Raw genomic sequence first — 16701 nt, 5'->3', positions numbered from 1 at the left:
CCTTTTTTTTTTGCTTTGCCTTTTCTTTTTACTTTTCTTTTTTTGTTTTATGTGTAGTTTTCTTTTATTTTAGTTTTGAAAATTACACCAATGGTTCCTAAATTGGTATTGCTTATACATACTACTGCCACATTAATTTGGGTAACTAAATAAAATAGTTTAATATTTTATTTATTGTAAAAGGAATTCAACTAATTGTTTTTGCTACTATTCAAAACATTTTAGAGTATTTATTCCTTTTATAAAAGTGTGGTTCCTCCACCATAATTACTTATGTATTATTTGGTTCACTCCGAACATTTAAATTTTAATATTTGAAAACTTTTATTGTTTGCTCGATTTTGAATTTGAAATTCGAACTAGGTTCCGAACTAACGCGAGTTTAACCACAGTAACCGAGGTGGCATGGCATCATTAGCGGGGATTACTGTAGCTTGATTACCCGGGCGTCACAATATGCTACACCTCATGTTAGTAATTTTTCGGCACTGTATACAACTGTAGATGCTCATAATTCGGCTCCGCACCTTCATGGTCATAGCCGAATAAGTGAAAATTTTCCAGGAATTCACATGCCATCATCTAATATTGTAGCATATGATGCATCCTCTACGCAATTGCATAATTTCGGCAACACCTCATTGCCGAAAGAATCTGAAAGTATTGCGGAGCAATCCCTTCCAGAAGCGATTGTGGCTGCATTAAAAAAAACTTTGGCACAAAACAAGTGAATTAATGCTCTTTGCCTTGAACAATATGAAAATGGGTTGTTTCCTGATTATGCTGCAATAAAGGTTAGAGTTTTGCAAGAAGATAAAACTTCATCAATTGGTAGTATTGGTGAGAGAGCATATGGTTATACAGAAGTGCATACACCTCCACCTAGTACTGCAGCATATTATACACCCCCTACACAATTGCAAAATTTCGGTAACACTAACACTTCATTGCCGAAAGATCCTAAAAGCATTGGGGGGAAACTAATCTAGAGCGGGCTGAAATTGAGAGGGGAGTTAAAGCTTTGCGCGATAGGGTGCAAGTACTTCGCTAAGAGAGAATTGATAGGGAATTAGCTCAAAGAAAAGAAGCTTTGCCAATTGATATAACCGGTGAAAAGAATGATGATTCGGAAACTAAAAGTGCTTCGGTTGAAAAAGCCGAATCAAGTAGTATATATTCCGAATCCATCAAATCCAAAGAGGCAAACATTGTTGAGAAAGGGCATGGAAAGTATAGCAAGACAGCCATACTTGATTCTTCTGAAGTTAATGGAACCTACTTCCTGCCCTATGAGTTTCGTGTCATAGAAATTGACGAGCTTCAAGAACAAGAACAAGTAGCCGAAGAAAGTTTGGTGGACAAATATCTTCAAACTAATGATGCACAAAATCTAGAAAAAGATGATGACAAGGTGTTGGGGAGCTATTCGAAGGCGGAGCAAGATATTCTTCAAATCACACCACCATCACGCTCTCCCAACATATTTGAAGAGGTATGTCTAGCAATTAATTTACCTGTTTTCAGATTTGGTCATGACTTAGTTGTTGATGCATATATTAGAAAAAATTTCATAAGAAATATTGAGAGACCAATGAAAAGGGGTAATTTATTTGTTAGCAATCAGATTGACACAAAGCATATCGGTCAACACATTACACCATTCAGAAAGACCGATAGCAAAAAATTATTGCAGCCAAGGCTTTCCCCCATTACTTTGTCTAAAGTTCACATCTAATTGGGTAGCTTTGCTTATTTCTTACTTGGCTTACACTTGGTCTCATTTCAGACATGTATGTTCTAACTATTTTCGTTTTAGAAATTTAAAGCCAAGGTTAAAATCTTCTGAGCAAACCGATGCAAGTATAGTTTCTTATCTAATGACATCGGTAAGAGAATGCAAAATAAAATTCATAGCTGGGAGATACAAAATCTGAATCATTCGTTTGCTTAACTCCAAAGCCGTTCTCACAGCAAGATCGACTAGAAAATAAAAAGCTTGCCTTCAATTCAAGCATGTGTGATCAAATATTTGATTTGTTGCTGAAAAATAATTACATAAAAATTCTTGATCACGATGTCAAGCCATCAATTGAAGGACGAGGAAGAAGATAGGAATATGGATGGGGGTGTGGGTCCCAATGGGAAGAGATAGGGAAGGCTTTTTTTTTTCTTTTGTATTTAATTGGGCCCCACATGTAAGTGTAACGTGTTTTTTCTTTGATTTTTGACCGAAGTTGTAAGGAGGGGCAAAATGGTCCAGAAAAATGTCTCCCTAATAGTCAAAGGCCTTTGACTGGACGGAATTGGGACGGAAGGTCAAAAACATAAGGGGACCAAACACACTTGGGCAAGACCACGGGTTTTTGAAAATTAGGGGCAAATCAGTCGAGTGGGACGCAACTAAGGGCACAATATCAATTATCCCTTGCGTAAAACACTTAGAGCAACTCTAATGGGCCGACCCAAATGGACGACGCATTTGTCCGCTTTATATTCATTTGGGTCGGCCGCCGCCCGGCGTTCATCCTGTTTTGCATTTGGGTCGGCAGTGCGCCCAACACGCCAACCCATTTTCATGTCCGCACTCAATTTTTAAAAAAGGCCCGCGGCCATAGATCATGCCATCGTCCATGTCTCATGCCGGCACCATGCCGGCTTCAAAAAATATCACCATACAGTTTATGCTGGCACACTCGCCAGCGACCAGCACACATGCCAGCACAGAAAAAGGGGTATGACTTGAGTTCAACCACGCTATCACGGCCCCGTGGTCATGCCAGCGCACAAGCCAGCATACAAAAAAGAAGGCACTCGCGGCCACGAGATCACTTGTCCGTGAACTTGAGCATGTCGGCCTGCATTTTCTCGAATCACGGCCTCTTCCTTGGCGACACGGTGTTGAGATCCACCTTCATGATCTCCACCCCGATCATCATGCTTGCGAGAGCCACTTCTTTGGCCTTGGTCTTGGCATTGGCGGCCTCGATCTCGAGCATCTTGGCTTGCTTCTCCGCCTCCAACTCAAGCATCTTGGTTTGCTTCTCCGTGTCCATCTCCCGCCTCCAACAAAAGAGGGCGTCTTGCTATTATACCATGTCTTGCATGCTGATGCCGCTCACGGGGCGGGCCTTGACGCTCTCAAGAGTGGCACAAAACTTGTTGCACTCTTGTTGGATCACTCTCCATCGCTTTGAAATGGACACCCACCCACGGGTGCTCACAATTTGGTAAGGAAGAAACTTCTTGCGCTCATGAAACTTCCGGTGGACATGAATCCAAAAAGTTGAATGCTTTTGTTCGGCGCCGGTCTTGGGGTCTTGTCCAATGTCTCTCCAACACTCGCAAAGAAGCTTCTCCTTGGCCGCCATGTATCCCTTTGTGCGCTTGCTCTTGCGCTTTGGCTTCGGCCCAACGGCTTGGTTAGCGAGCTCGTCCTCAAACAAAGGATCCACTTCGATGTCGCACTCGTCTTCTTCCTCTTGCCCGTAGTCATCCAGAAACTCGTGGTCAAGTGGGAAGTCGTCCAGGTCCATGCCGACCTGATTACGCATGAAGGCCGACTGATCATAGCCAGTGCCCGGCGTGAACGCCCCGCGGCCGTCCTGGCTTTGTGTCTCGTCGGGGTCATAGCCAGCGGCCGGCGCACCGCCCTCGAAGATGAGATTCTGCATGTAGTCCTCGTCGCCGGATGGCCGGCATTTTGTCGAACAGGTTGCGGGCGTCCGATAGCACGTCGGTCTGCATCTGCCGTGCGAGTTTCCTCGCGCCTCCGGATGACGAGCCACCGGCTACCGGCGTGGCGTTGAGGTCGATGGGCGCGAGCGCGGGCGTGGAAGGCGCCACCATGCTCGCGTCGGGCGAGCACTCCCTGGAGAGGCGGGAAGCCTGCGGGTACACGTGGAAGCCGGGCATCGGAGTGCAAGCCGACGCGTGGGGCGAGTCGGGCAGCCCCATCCGAGGGAACGCGGACGAGCCGGTGATGGCCATGGCGGCCACGGCGGCGTTGACGAGGCTGTGCTGGCTAGGGTTTAACCCTAGCATATAGAGCACCTCCCTCGTTGCGCCGCAACGCGGGCGTTGATGACCTCCTGCTCCGCGGCGGCGGCGACGGCGGCAGCCGCGATGGCTTCACCCCTCGCGTCCGCGGCGTGCCTCCGGCTCTTCCTCTTGGCTGACTCCACCGCCCGCTGTTCGGGTCAGCGCCTTCTTTCGCTTGGTCACGGCGGCGGTCTTGTGCGGGGCACGAGGCTTGCCTTTGCCGGAGTGGGCGGTCTTCATGCCGGACAAGGCGATGGAGGCGAGGCTAGCGGCTGCGTCGAGGTCAAGGTCGTCGTCCATTGCGGGTGTGGGGCGGGAGCACGCGTGGGCGGGATGGTTTTGGGGGAAATGGGGGGAAATGATGCTTGCTGCCACCAACCGGCGGGCCCGGGGGGAGTTTTAGGCGCGCGCGCGTCCGTCTCGTGTCCGCGCGACGCAAATCCGGCTCAAAAATGGACCAGAAATGTGTCGCCTGTGGACGAAAAGCAGACGCGCGTCCGTTTGGGTCGGCGCGTTGGGCCGTCTTTTGTGTCCGCACCGACACAAACGGACGGAGGTGGATGAAATTGGTCGCCCCGTTGGAGTTGCTCTTTCACCGTAAAGGCAAGCCGTTGGAGTTGGGCGCGACTCGAAAATGGATCAGAAATGGGTCACTCCGCACAACGAAAAGAGTTAATGATAGTCAGTGTTGGTCGATCTCGATCCTGCGGAGCAGCAATATTCTGACTAGCCACAGTGGGAGTAACTTCGGTAGTAATATCGAGTCCAACTCAACAAATTTGCTTATGTGGCAATGAGTTAATGAGGAGAGATGTAGTACTAGTAACTTAGCTAGTTACTGTAACATCACATGTCCTAATGAAATATGAGTCTGTAACCTAATAAATGAAGCTTTGCATGTTACCACACTTATGTTATTACCCACTATTGAGGTAGTAATGTAATCTAGGAATATGTGTATGTTACTAGCGTACGTTACTCTTCATTGTGGCTAGTCTAAACGATCTTGTTGTTGCATGTCGCCCGAGCATAGATAGCTAGAAGGAATGAATGCATCGGGAATGAGGTCAATATCCATATACCCGTATAAGAAAAAGATAAATATACATATGCCCGTCCTCCTCCTAGATTAAATATCTCTTGGAGTACATTGGTAACGTTTCACCTGCACAGGAAGCACAAACACGTAAGAGGCCAGCCGCAAGTTGATACTGACGGGTCCAATAATACTTGATTAAGGATAAACTAGCTAGGTACATACCTCGCACCCTCTCCACATCAGCTTCATTCGTGTGATATCATCTTCCGAGATCAGGGGCACACTATTCAGTTCTAGGTACTTGAGGGACGATGGAAGGTTCTCGGGGAGCTTGCCTATCTTCTGGAACCAAAAAAGCTCTAGGCGTGAAAGCTTTGCCATTGTTCCATCCTCCATCATCCACTCCTCAGTAGAAAATCTAGAAAGTTTTAACTCTTGCAATCGAGGAAACCCTTGGGCAGAGCAGGACATGGTCCGGCCCTCGTATCCAGACAAGTCCAATACCACAAGACAGGGAAGCTTCTCCAGCACTGGCATTGGATCTTGTTCAATGACATAAGCTTGTAGAACAAGACTCCGCAGGGTTCGTGGGAACTCACTAGGCAACCTATCGAGTAAACGAAATTTTGCGAGAAAAAGATCAACCAGGTGAGGCATGTTTGCAAATATCTTAACCATCTCCGCCGGTATAGACCCAATTCTCACAGAGAGGGTTCTCAGTTGATTCAGCTGTCCCAAGAAAATGACCATGTCATCATAGCAGTATTTAGTGCCACTGCCAACGGATGAAAGATTCAACTCAAAGGTCTGGAGCTCTTTATGCTGCACTCGCACGCTTCTTCTGGGTGGTGGTGGAGAAAACCAATTACTAAGGAAAAGATGCCTTAGTGTAGGGATATCCCAAAAGGAGTTTGGTACTCGTGAGAGCAAATATGTTCCCCTGAGATCAATAGTCTGCAAGTAAAGGAGTTGTCCAATTGAAGAAGGGAGTGCCATGTCTTTGCAACTTCGCAACCTGAGGCGTCTTAGGTGAATGCACCAATTAATTACCCTGCAGAACTTCTCCAAGCTTGAGTCTTCGATATGAACAACTCTTAGGAACCTCAAGTTAGGGAGGGACACAGATGAGAGTCCAAAGCCAAGCAGAGTTCTGATATTAAGTGTCTCTGGTAAAATCTTGCCACTCAAAGTTTGAAAAGAAGAACGATAATATATCATTTTCTGAGATGATGACACACCAGTTTGGCCTGCAATTTTTTACGAGAATCCACACATCAGTCAGAAGCCAATAAGATACTATATTGAAGCAAAAGTTTTAACCATATATACATGGGTATTAAGGGTTAATTATCCTTTTGCCCTCAATGGTGTCCATGTGCTCAGTTTGCCCTCAGATGCAAATTGTCCTCAGTTTTGCCCCTAGTCCGAGCACAGCAACTACGACGAGGCCAAACGGTCATATTTGAGTCCATTCCGTCCGCCGGCGTTAGTAGTTGTGGGTCCGGAGCTTACACATGGGACTGCGTGGACGTGGGTCCGGAGCTGACATGTAGGCCCCTGCAACTAAATCCCCAAATCATTCTAGCTCACACCCATCCGCCCGGCCGGCTGTCCTGCGCCCCCGCCGCCGCCACCTGCGCTGCGGCCAGCACCTGCCCCGCCACCAGTTGCACGGCCTGCTCCGCCGCTACCTCCCTGCGCCTACGCTCCACGGCTCATTGTGACGCCCACCACCTTCCTGCGACGCCACGGGTGGGGCGCCCGCCACCTGCTCGATTCGCGGCGCGGCCTCCTTCCGTGCGCCCGGCCGGAGCGCTCAAAGGTGGGGGGCTGCTGGAGCTATTTGAACTAGGAGGAAGAACCCTAGGGCGAAATGGTGAGCAGCGGCGACCCCGGAGTATTTGGCGAGGCAGGCATCGGGCCGGAGATCCGCCGCGTCCACGACTGGGTTCCCGAGGGGTAAGTCTCGCCTCTTGTTTAGATTGAGCTTAGTTGTGCATTTGAACACTCGATTCGAGTAGGTTTGCCCAATTAGTGTGCTGATTGCGTCTCTGTTTTTCGCCGGTTAGGATGGAGTTGCGGTTTGCTTTCATGGTGCACATTAGAAGGGACCGGTACATGTTCGATGCAAAGGATAAGAAGGAATACCAAGGAGGTTTTGATTATCGGTTGCCAATGGCTAGTAATTGGAGTTTCAGACAATTTGGGGAGGTAATTTGTAGCCAATATCCTTGGGGTTTGCTTGATGAAGTGGTATACAAATACTATGATGGGGAAAAGAATTGGGTGACAGTTAGTAATGATGAAGAGCTAGCTACCATGTTTGTTAGGCATAAAGAGAAAGATAATTTTCATGTGAGGCTGCAAGTTGATGTGCTTGAGCAGGCATTTGGACCTAGGATGGCGGGTGCAACATCTCGGGGAGAATCAAGTCGTCGTAATGGCATCTCTAGCCAGAACAGTTCAGTTGGTGCACGGCGACGTGGTGGCTCGACAAGTGTGGGCAACAGCAGTAGGGTCCCCCTTGAAGTGGAGCCTGATGGCTACAATTCTGGGGTTGATGAAGAGAAGTTATATTCTGATGTTATTCAGAATTTACGACGGGCACCTCGGGCTGAAAACCAAGATGAGGCTCACAATGCAGTCCGTATGGATGATGACGCGATGGGTGAGGACGAAGACCTTGCAGCTATTGAATGGGACCCTTTGAACCCTCAAATGGAAGAAGGTACAGTTTTTGCATCCATGAATGAGTGTAGAAATGCACTTGTGACATACTGCATCAAGGTAGAACGTACTTTCAAAGTTGACAAGAGCGATCAAGTACGTTACAGAGTGCACTGTCCGACTGAGGGTTGTCCATGGAGGCTGCTTGCAGCTAAAATGCGGAATAGCACTAATGTTCAGGTCAAAGTGAATCCTTTTAAGCACACATGCCAGGAATCAACCCTTGGGAAGGATACAATCAGTAGAGCCAAGTCAAGATGGGTGGCAGAAGAAGTAAAAAAGTGGGTGAAAGAAAACCAGCAAGTGGGTCCAAAGGAATTGCAGAAGAACATCAAAGATAAGTTCAAGATAGATTTACCATACATGAGGTTGTTCAATGGTAAACAACATGCTATGGATTCTATTTATGGTAACTAGCAGGAAAGTTTTCAATTGTTGTATTCATTCAAAGGTGAAGTGGAGAGGACAAGCCCAGGTAGTATTGTAGATATTGATCACCACACCGTGGAGTACACATTCAGGAGAGTGACAAAGACCAAGGAATGCTTTAGAAGGGTTTTTGTCTGCTTTGAGGCTTGTCGCCGGGGTTTTTTGGCAGGCTGCAGGCCTTATTTGGCTATGGATGCCACTTTTCTCACAGGAAGGTTTAAAGGACAGTTAGTAGCAGCTTGTGCAGTTGATGCACATAGTTTTGTATTTCCAGTTGCCTATGGTGTGCTGGAGACAGAGTCTGAGGAGAGCTGGACTTGGTTTTTGCATAATCTCCGCCGGGCTATTGCACATCCCAATGGGTTGGTCATTCATACAGATGCCTGCAAAGGTTTAGAAGTGGCCGTGGACAATGTGTTCCCTGGAGTAGAGCATAGGGAATGCATGCGTCACCTTGCTACAAATTTCATGAAGAAATTCAAAGGAAAGGTGTATACCGACAATTTATGGCCAGCATCTTTGACATGCAGTGTGAAGAAGCACAACTACCACTTGAGGCAGTTATACATGAATCCCAAAGTGAAAGAATACTTGGAAACACACCACTCCAAGTTATGGGCCAGAAGCCAATTCAGTGAAGTGAGCAAAGTTGACTATGTGCACAATAATCTAGCAGAGTCTTTCAACTCAACGATCCGGAAACTAAAGGGTCATTATGTGGTGGATTTGCTTGACAGGATAAGGATAGAATACATGCAGAAATTTCATTATCGTGCAGGAATAGCCGAGGCAAAATTCATGGGCCACATTATCATCCCTGCCGTGATGAATGAACTGAAGCAGAAGACAATAGGCTTGGAAATGAACATGACGCTTTGCTCGGGTACCACAGCAGAGATATCATATTTGGATAAAGAGAAGAGGGAATGTAGATATCCAGTGGATTTAGAAGTTAGAACTTGCAGTTGTAGGCAATGGCAGATAACTGGGTTGCCATGCATTCATGCCTTGTTTTTCATCACTTCTCTTCCAGGTCCAGCAGGGAACATACAGCAGTATGTGCATGATTACTACTCTGTTGCAAGGTTCAAAGCCACATATGCTTATTCCTTGCCTGCTATGGAGGGAAAACAACAATGGGACATGGTGGACCCTGGATTCAAGCTTTGCGCTCCAGTTCTGAAGAGAGCAGCAGGTAGACCAAGGAAGAGTCGAATAAGACCTCGCAGCGAAGGAGCTGGACTTGGAGCGAGGAAGCGTAAGTGCACAAGATGTGGTGGGTCTGGTCATTTCGATAAGTATTGTGATAACACAGTAGATCCAGCGTTCGGAGAGAGTTTCGATGAAGGCTTCGATGAAAATGTTGGTCAGCAGCCGGTTGCCTCAACAGATAATGAAAATGTTGGTCAACAGCCGGTTGCCTCAACAGATGATGAAAATGATGGTCAACAGCCGGTTGCATCAGATGAGGATTTTGATGAGGTTCCAAATGATGATGGTCAACAACCGCATGATTTTGACGATGATCCAAAATATCCTCCAAATAATGATTCAAGTGAGGCTCCAAATGGTGATCCAAGTGAGGCTCTAAATGGTGATCATGGTGATCCAAGTGAGGCTCCAAATGATGATCCAAGTGAGGCTCCAAATGGTGATCCAAGTGAGGCTCTAAATGGTGATCATGGTGATCCAAGGGAGGCTCCAAATGGTGACCAACCTTCTGTTGTTGTGAGTTCTGCTAGGTATGTAAATCTTGCAAGGGTCAAATACTACTGTACATCTATCACTTGACACGATCTCATTACCGTTTATGTTTGGACCCTTTATGTTTTGCACAGCTCTATGGTAGGTTTGAAGAAGACGCGCAAGGTACCGACAACCAAGAGAAGAAGAGAAGAAACAATGAGCACAAGGTGCACGAGGAGCAAAGTGATGGCAAGAAGCTCAAGGAACAGACAGAAGCCCCAACGCTATCTATGAACAATTATGAAACATTATGAATAAGGAATGATGTTGTATTATGAAACATTTATCACTTGACATGTTGTATTTCTGTTGGATGATGTTGGACCTATGTTAGAAATATGTTTGACATGATGTTTAAATATCTGTTGGATGATGTTTGAATGAGCACATGGTTTTTTCTTTTTTTGATTTTTTTGAATTTTGTTTTGCTCATTTAAATTCTGGTCAAACCTAACTTTGACCAAGATTTAAGCAAGTCTAAAACATCAAAATGAAAATTAAGCCTGGATACTTCTTAGTCAATCCAAAATGAAGTTGTGGTGAGGTTTTTGAAATTTTCATGAAAAATGTGCTAAAAAGAGGGGTCCAAAGGTAGGGTAAACGGCCTCATTTCTAAGGAAGGTTTTTTTCGACCTTATCTAAATCAGCCAAATAACTTTCCTACACATATATTCTATATGTACAGACTATGTGCGCTGGTTTTTCCATTTTTTGATTTTTTTTAAATTTGTTTTGCTCATTTGAATTCTGGTCAAACTTAACTTTGACCAAGATTTAAACAAGTGTAAAACATCAAAATGAAAAACTAAGCCTGGATCCTTCTTAGTCACTCCAAAATGAAGCTGTGGTGAGTTTTTTGAAATTTTCATGTTCATTTCCCCAAAACACTTCTCTTCACTTCATACCAGAGAGTTTGAGATACTCGAGATATCATACAATACACATGAACTTATCATTTAAATGTATGTAAAGCTTGTTTATCAACTTAAATCGTTAGTATATGACGTAAGAAGACTATGTGCGCGGGTTTTTCATTTTTCTGATTTTTATTTAATTTATTATGCTCATTTGAAATCTGGTCAAACATAGCTTTGACTGCTCCAAACCCCTCCCAAACCCCGCTAACCCTAGCGCTGAATAAGGACCGTTCATCTAACCCTAGCGGTGATCAAGGGCCGTCGATCTAACCCTTCTAGAAGAAATCTGCGGGGAGGAGGGGGGCGATCCGCCAGATGCAATCTGATTGGCTGGGAGATTGTTTTTTTAACAAATATCGGACGCGCTGGATGGACCGTTGGGCCGTCTCGTTGTCTGGGCCTGAGATCGCAGTAAATAGCCCGTCTCAGCCTTTCCAGGCCTTGCATGCATGGAGGCGGCTACGTGGGTTTGCGCATGCGCGGGAGGCGACGACGTGCATGCATGCAAGTGAGGTGAGCGAGGCGCGCTAGGCGAGCTAGGCTAGCGAGGCGAGCTAGGTGGTTCAGGGCAGTGGTTCAGGGCAGCGGTTCACATGCACTGCCCGGTCAAAGATGCATCGTTTTCGTGCAAAAATTTAAGTGTGCAAAACGTAACGGATACACACACGCGTCCGGATTCACGCACGCACCGTTCTCATCCTTTCTCTCTTCCTCTCCCACCCACAGGCCTATAAATGGGGTGCCTCTCTTCCTCTCCCACCCACAAGCCAGATCCGATCCTCTCCAACTTCAAACACCCAAGCGACCAAGCCCTCCCCAAGCGAGACCAAGTGAAGAAGATGCAGTTCAATGGGCCGACCTTCCGCCGTACGCCTGTGGTGCCGGAGCTGCGCTACCCACCGGGCGTGCTCGTGGAGAGGGAGCTCCGTGTGTGGGCTATTTCAAGGTGGAGGGGTTCCGTCGAACTCACCCGCGCCTTCCTCAGAGCCGGCTATGCCCACCTCCCACGGGGCTCGCCGAGGATGTTCACCCTCAACGAGGTTCGTGACCGCGGCGACATCCTCCTACTGCTCACGGTCACCTTCACCAACCCATTTGACACGCGCGAGCTCCTCGGCCAAGTCTTTTGGTGCGGCTGCGAGGCCATCTTCTTCACCATCTACAACATCTACACCAACTACGAGCGCATCTTCCCCGCTCCAGGCCAGATGCACTCCCTTCCCTACGACGACGAGGAGGAGGTGTGAAGATGAAGATGGTGTTGAAGGGGCGCGCGCGGCCAAGGTGGAAGAAGGAGGTCAAGATGAAGATGTTCAAGCCCGGAGTCAAGCTCGTCATGTTTGGTTTTTTATTTTGTTGCTTTTCTATGTCATGTCGTGTCGTGTCATGTTTCGTCATGTGTCCATGAACTATCCGTGAACTTATCTAAGTTATTGTAATGGTACAGTGTGTTCTATCTCATTATGTGTGTTAAAAAATGTCCGTGCCCAAACTTATCATTTCTTCCCTAAACAAGTCATGAAGTTCAAGAACTTGTGGTTTTCATCAATGAAAATCGTAGGGGGTGAGAAGCCCTCTGTTTCATTCAAACAAAAAGTCATGAACTAACATGTAAATTTATTCCCTTTAAATCCTAAACCAAGTGCCACTCTAACCCTAAACCAAGTGCCACTCTGACCAAAATCATGTGGTAGTGCAACATACATTTTCAACCTTCCAACCCTCCAAAATTTAAGTGCAAAACAAAGGAAAACCACTCTCACGCGTGTGCAAACATTCACGGTCTCACTATTTTTTTAAAAAAAATTCACAGTCTCACTATGTATACCTTCCTTCCCTACCCATGTCAAAGTCTTGCCATCTGTCCTAGCGGTTACCAGCGCAGCCCTAAACACCACAAACCCACGCGATCCTGGGTTCGAGTCCCTAGCCGCACCAATTTTTTGTGCATTTTCCACCCTTCATTTTTATACATATTATGTTTTCCTCAATGTAATGCCCTTAAAAAATGTTCATTTATTTTGGCACCTGGCTGTAAACCTCTACCAGAGCTGAGGCACATTTTCTATGACATTTTGGTCTTTGATTTAAATCACGGTGTATTTGAATTGGATTAATTAACAGCTCCAAAAAATTTCTAACCTTAATTGTTTGGCTCCGGAATAATTCAATTAGCTTCCACAAAAAGTTTCAGCATTATGATTTACTGCCTAAATTAAATCAGAATAGAAAACAAAAAAATACGCAAGAAAACCCCTGAATGGGCCTAATTGGATGCAGTTGGCCCATTAGTCTAGCCTGCACTTGGCTCTACGCTCTGAATTTGGCCCAAGAGCAACCTTTTTTTCAGACAGAAAGGCAGAGCAGAGAGCTGCATTTCATTGATCAAAAGTTTCTGAATTCCTAATTTCTTCTCTTTTTTTCCAACATATTTAAATGTTGGTCACTTCTTCTCTTTTTGTTTCAACATTTAAACAACTTTAACCAACATTTAAACTAGGTGAATTTCTCAAACAATTTCAAGATTACAAATTCCTTCATAATTCATGCCTTTCCATACATTTTTAACATTACAACCAGTGCGATTACCATACCTACAAATGCCCAAAAGTATTTGCAAATGGGTATTGGTAGTGCTTGATCTTCAAGCTTCCTAACCTTCTTCTTCAACATCCTAAGCTCAATAGCTAGCTCTCTGTCAGTGCGTGCTTCGCCATCCATCTCTTCTTCCAGAGCTCGTGGTGTGGCCACTGCCGTTTGTGGCAGCATGCGCAACCATTCTTCATGCTCTTCTTGCAGTTCATTCATCAGAGTCTTGGCCAGAGCATCGACCCAAAGAAAGAAGCATGTCACCTGCATGAACACTAAACAGATCAACCCATTGCTCAAACATCCCGACGACGAAAATGGTGCAATTGCCCCGATTCTTACCCCATTCTCGCTGCACACGTAGAACGGACGATTCTGGTTCCTCGGTGTCTGAGAAACCCTTCGATCAACGCCCGCCCGGCACCGCGGACAGACGAAGACAGGCATGTCCACACGCGCCCGGCTCTGCATCCACGAGGTGGCGCGGGAGCTTGAGGAAGACATGGAGCTTGGAGCCGAAGGGGATCTCAACGCCGCCGCGCCCTCCACTGCTAGCTTCCCACCGCCGCGCCCTCCACAGCTAGCTTCCCGCCGCCGTGCTCTCTCTCTCGCCGTGGTCACCGCCGTGCTCTCTGTCGCCGTGGTCACCGCCGCTGTCGCCCGCTTATATAGCACACCCGCCAACGGCTCTCTGCTCAACGGCTCTTTGCTGGGTCCCACAAGCCACGCGTGCAACGGTCTGAATAAAATTGGTCGTTTCTGCCGCCTGGTCCCACCTGTAAGGGCCGAGTCAAAAGGTTGACCTGACGGAGACGGCAGAGTTCACGGAACGAGTCGGTGCGCACGGACTAGGGGCAAAACTGAGCACAATTCGCATCTGAGGGCAAAGCTGAGCACATGGACACCACTGAGGGCAAAAGGATAATTAACCCTATATACATACATACAACGAAAGGAGCATGACCTGTAGTTTTGTCAATGACATCAAGAAAACCATCTTGTCTTGCTTCTTCTATGCACCAATCGCGTAAGATATCATGAATCCTTATTGTCTCAATCCATCCATGTGCTTTGCTTCTATCAACAGCTTGGACCAAGCACCTTTGAGCCAACTCGGTTACGTACTTGCGTGCTGTTTCTTCTAGTTTATGTCTTGGTGCATATGGAATGAAGCTTTCTGCTATCCATAATTCAATAAGGTCCGACACATATATTATATAATCCTCGGGAAAAGCAGCAAGATAGAGAAAACAAGATCTTAAATAATGATTTGGTAAGTCCTTGTAACTGCGAGCTAATATGTTGCGCATCATCTCTGTCTTTCTAGTTGATGGCCAACCCAGTAGTACGTCCGACCATGCTTGTAAAGATAGATTCTTTGATAGATAACCCCCCAAAACTGCAAGTGCAAGTGGCAATCCATTACATTTCTTTGCTAGCTTCCTTCCTAGCTCTTCAAATTCATCCACATCACGCAAGACAGCTCTTCTGTACGATGGCAAAGCTTTGCTACTGAAGAGTTCCCAACTTTTCTCTTCGTCCAGTTTCTTCAAGGCATGCACATGAGTCGGCATTTCAACATGGTTTGCAACATCAAACTTTCTTGTGGTTAGCAGTACTCTACTCCCATTGGTTGCATCTGGAAAGGCTGTAACAGTTTGATTTATCTGCTCCCATGTGTCTGCCTCCCACACATCATCGAAAACTACCAAGTATCTCTTTTTTAACAGAAAGTCACTAATCTTCTTTCCCACATCAAACTCCTGCATTTGATCAATTTCTCTAGACTCCTTTTTGTCTCCCACAATTTGCTTCATAATATCCTTCAATAAATCAATGCCCTTGAATGTTTGAGAAACAGTCACCCAAGCAAGAGTCTCAAAGTGTTGTTTGACTCTAGACGAAGTATATATTTTTCTAGCAAGTGTTGTTTTTCCCGCCCCACCCATGCCAACAATGGAGATGGCACTAAGCATGTTTTCTTTGTCAACTAGTATATCCACTATTTCTTTGTACTCATCATGAAAACCAACCATCACCGCGTCATATTCAAAGTTTTGATGCCTAAGACCATGATCTTGCAGGAACTGATCCTCTACTAGTGCAGTAGTATCCAAATCAATTTTCAGACGTTCTGCACTCTGAAATATCTCAGTGAGCTTCCGTCTTACATGCTCAACTTCGAAGCCAACATTACGAAGGGTGACCAAGTAAGTTGGTAAGCAGGCGTACCTTGAAATGGCGCCCATGAATCCCCTCTTGGGCCTGTTTCTCATCTGAATGTAATTGGCAGCCTCGATAATATTCTCAGCCTCATAAGATGCAGTCCTAATCTGGCTCACCAAGATAGCAACTCGTGCGTTACCTTGCCTTTGTTCGCTGTCAGCATCTCTAAGGTAGCCATGCAGACGCATCAGCTCATCTTTCAAGAACTCCACTTCAACGGTGACTCCACATAAGAACTTGGTCTGCTGAGAAACAAGATTGCCAACGTTCCAAAGCACGGTGCTAACTGCGGACTCGGCCATTGGTTCGGCCTGATAATATATGATTGATCAGATGTATACGTACATGAGTATACGGCATGGGTTATTAATGTCCTGTAAAAACTCTCTTCAGCTCCATAGTGGGGGGCCTGACTGGAGCTGAAACAGGAATGAGTTGTTGAAGAGGACAAGAGAAAAGGTAGAAGGAAAATAAGGGAAGATGGGAGAGACTCACCAATGAGATCGTCGATGCTGGTTGCAAAGATGGATGCTGATTAAGCGTGGGGTGAAGGGGATAATATATTGTGTCTTCGGGCGGATGCATGGAGCTTTCCGCTACTGTTTTGTTTACAAAAATGGATTTTGACTCGGCCCAACATGTCCAAACTGCCGTCCATTCACCTTGTCAGCTTCAGCGATTATTTCAATGCTGGCCACAGATAACAATGATACGTTCAGCTGCTTCCAACGCCCATGCTTCATTCTCTCCGTCACTAAACCCTTGAATAGCTTGAATTTACTTTAGCAACTACTCCCTCCGTTCCAAAATAGATGACCCAACTTTAGTACAAAGTTGGGTTATCTATTTTGGAACGGAGGGAGTACTGGACAATATATTTACGAAAAGTTGCCAAATAGAGTTACAAGAGAATTTACTTTAGCAACTAAAGTTTTTTTTACCTCCGTTCCTAAATATAAGTCTCTTTACAGATTTTAATATGAATTACAT

General features: G+C 46.0%; 1 protein-coding gene across 1 annotated transcript; it reads right to left on the bottom strand.

Moving 5' to 3' along the window:
• Positions 1 to 5167: 5167 nt before the first annotated feature.
• Positions 5168 to 16013, bottom strand: LOC119339481 (putative disease resistance protein At1g50180). The gene is made up of 3 exons (XM_037611523.1): positions 14450 to 16013; positions 5300 to 6324; positions 5168 to 5203 (listed from the first exon to the last, which is right to left on the bottom strand). The coding sequence occupies exons 1-3, from the start codon at positions 16011 to 16013 to the stop codon at positions 5168 to 5170; spliced, it is 2625 nt and encodes an 874-aa protein (XP_037467420.1).
• Positions 16014 to 16701: the final 688 nt, after the last annotated feature.

Source organism: Triticum dicoccoides, chromosome 7B (assembly GCF_002162155.2).
Source record: "Triticum dicoccoides isolate Atlit2015 ecotype Zavitan chromosome 7B, WEW_v2.0, whole genome shotgun sequence".
NCBI classification, from domain to species: domain Eukaryota; kingdom Viridiplantae; phylum Streptophyta; class Magnoliopsida; order Poales; family Poaceae; genus Triticum; species Triticum dicoccoides.
The sequence above is the reverse complement of the archived record's forward strand: the minus strand, read 5'-3'. Positions and strand labels throughout refer to the sequence as shown.